We start from the raw sequence: 2,781 nt of genomic DNA, 5'->3' as shown, positions 1-2,781 counted from the left end.
CCTCACCCCCCGCCCTCCCCGTGGTCCTTCCTTGGTACACCCCCCACCCCGGCCTGACCCCTCGTCTCCAGGCAGCCCTGTCAGAAGGGCCACTCCGAGGGGGACAGGTAGGAAAGGCTTCCTACCTGCAGTCTGGGGCTGAGCCGTGCCCAGCAGGGCGCGAGCTGGGGGCCGAAGCAGAGGACCCGGGTATGCAGGGCAGGAAACTGGGTCCAGTCGAGGGGCAGCAGGGGGCTGGCGCCAGGATGGAACGGGAAGGGAGCGAGCCCCAGGCTTCCAGGGCCAGTGCAGGATACAGCTCCTCAGTGTCCACCAGGCCTGTGGCCAGGAGATGACCCAGCTCAGCCCTCCACGAGGGCCCACCTGCCGTCAGGGGGTGACATGTCGCATGGCCACCGCCATCCAGGCCACACAGGTGCCCTTAGGCACAGGTTTCTCCAGGGGCCTCAGTTCCTATCAGCAGCAACCCTGATAGCGTCCGGAGTGGCTCCAGATGCTTCAGCCTTGAGGCTCTGAGCTGGGTCTGCTGTCTGGAGGGGGCTGCTCAGCGGGTCTGAGCCCCCCAGTACAGAAGGCCAGACCCAGCCCGGGTGCCTCAGCAGCCCCAGGGCTGACGAGCTGGAGCTAACGTTTACCCCAGGGAAGCCTTGTACTCTAGGTCAGGCCCGTCTGCCGCACTCGTCCGCCAGCTGGCAGCTCCTTGCAGAGAAGTGCCCAGGTGCTGGGGGTTGCTTGTGGCCCACTCAGCTTCTGGGGCGGTGGCCCGTAACCCTGCTCTGCCCTGGGCGCGGACGCCCCCTGGCCCGAGCGCGGCACCGTGGCCTGGCCCCTGTGGCCACGCCACTTCGCCCTCCTTCAGGGCAGGACGTGGAGGGCTCTGAGCTCGCCTGCTCCTTCCCCTTCTCCCCTGATGAGGTGGCTGAAGGCACAGCCTTTGCACACTCCCCAAAGCTTCCTCTCACCATCCTTCCCGGGTCACGCCACGCACATGCAGACTTGTACCTCTACGGCTGGCGGGGCTGGGTCCTTTAATGCCAGAAACCAGAAAGCAAACCTTTGAGAACAACTTTGCCCCAAATGGAGAACCACAGGCAGAGCGATGGGCTCCGGGACGGAGGTCAGCCTCCCTCACGTAAGGAACCTGGGCTGACAGCCACTCTGCAGCAGTTATTTTTCGTCTCAATGGCCGCCTTCTCAGGCCGAGGACAAGGCAATTTCTACTCGGTGCAAAAGCTGGCAAGAGCTCCGAAGGACGGCCGCACGCCTTCCCCTCACACGGGCAGCTCCTGCCCTATTGTGACAAAGCCCCCCGTTCACCCAGACATGGGGGCCACAGGTGAACAGGTGGTCAAGTCCACGGAGAAGACAACTTCCCATCTAGAAAATGGGGACACTTAAGTGACAGAAATACCTTTTTATACGCATCACTATTTTTTGTTCATTAAAACTGGTTGATTATCCACCATGGCCTGGTTGTCTGTTCTGGGCCAGAAGGGCCAGTTCCACTGGCTCTGGGCTTCGTCTTCCTCAGCAGCAAACCCCAGGCCTGATCACCGTGCTGGCCTGAGAGCAAGACCAGCCCCTGAAAGCAGAGTAGGCAGGCAGGGCAGTGTTTCTCAGCTAGGCTGCCTGTTAGAATGAGGAGGAAAGATTTCAAAAATCCTCATGTTGGGTTTCCCTGGTGGCTCAGGAGTTAAGAATCCACCTGCCAACACAGGCAACAAGGGTTCAATCCCTGGTCCAGGAGGATCCCACATGCAGAGCAACTAAGCCTGTGAGCCACAACCATTGGGCCTGCGCTCTAGAGCCTGGGAGCCACCACTACTGAAGCCCACAGGCCTACCGTCTGCGCTCAGCACCACGAGAAGCCACAGCTAGGATGGCGCCACTCACAGCTAGAGGAAAACCAGCGCAGCAACGCAGGTTCAGCACAGTCAAAAAAATTAATTTGAAAAAATCCTGACGTTCAGGGAATTCTGAAAATCCCCTGGTGGTCCCGTGCTTCCACTGCAGGGGGGCAGGGGTTCAGTCGCTAGTCAGGGAACTAAGATCCGGCATGCCGTATGGCCAAAAGGTTAAAACATCACAAAGCCTTGATGTCCAGCCTGAGTAAATCAGAACCCCAAGGTGGGCCCAGGAATAAGCATTTTTATACAGTTGACATGCCTGTCTATGAAGGTGATCCTAAGGAATCTTCTTTTCAAAAAAAATGAAAACAGCACCTAGAATGCTCTCAGGATACAAAACCCTTTTCTATATACTAGTGATGATTCTGAACACTAAAGCACACAGTAGTACTTACGATTTGCTAAAAAGGAAACCCACTTAGGTGTGAGTCTTACAAAACGTGTAAGGGCCTGCAGGCTGAAAACTACACAGTGCTGATGAATGAAATCAAATTTAAATAGATGGAGACATACGCACGGATTGAAAGTTATAATAAAGATGTCAGTGCCACCTGAATTGATACACAGGTTTAACCAGTTCCTGATAAAATCCCAGCAAAGTTTTGTTGTTTGTTTTGTTTTTTTGTAGATTAGACAAGTTATTTGAAAATTTAAAACATACAACTCTGGAGAAGAACAAAATGGGAGAAATCAGTCTACTGATTTCAGGGAACTACTAAATAGCTCCTAGGTGGTGCTAGTGGTAAAGAACCTGCCTGCCAATGCAGGGGACAGTTAAGAAATGTGGGCTTGATCCCTGTGTCAGGAAGATCCCTTGGTGGAAGGCATAGCAACCCACTCCAGTGTTCTTGCCTGGAGAATCCCATGGACAGAG

General features: G+C 55.3%; 1 protein-coding gene across 1 annotated transcript in view; it reads left to right on the top strand.

Moving 5' to 3' along the window:
- ANKRD23 (ankyrin repeat domain 23) overlaps window positions 1–1,032 on the top strand; it is a 5,493-nt gene extending 4,461 nt beyond the window's left edge. The window contains exons 10-11 of the mRNA XM_010829853.1: window positions 567–718; window positions 860–1,032. Of these exons, the coding sequence (XP_010828155.1) occupies window positions 567–718; window positions 860–1,032 (325 nt within the window). The remainder of the gene's footprint in view (window positions 1–566; window positions 719–859) is intronic.
- Window positions 1,033–2,781: the final 1,749 nt, after the last annotated feature.

Source organism: Bison bison, unplaced genomic scaffold (assembly GCF_000754665.1).
Source record: "Bison bison bison isolate TAMUID 2011002044 unplaced genomic scaffold, Bison_UMD1.0 scf7180017864508, whole genome shotgun sequence".
Taxonomy (NCBI): Eukaryota; Metazoa; Chordata; class Mammalia; order Artiodactyla; family Bovidae; genus Bison; species Bison bison.
Note: the sequence above shows the minus strand (reverse complement) of the source record. Positions and strands in the feature narration are given on the sequence as shown.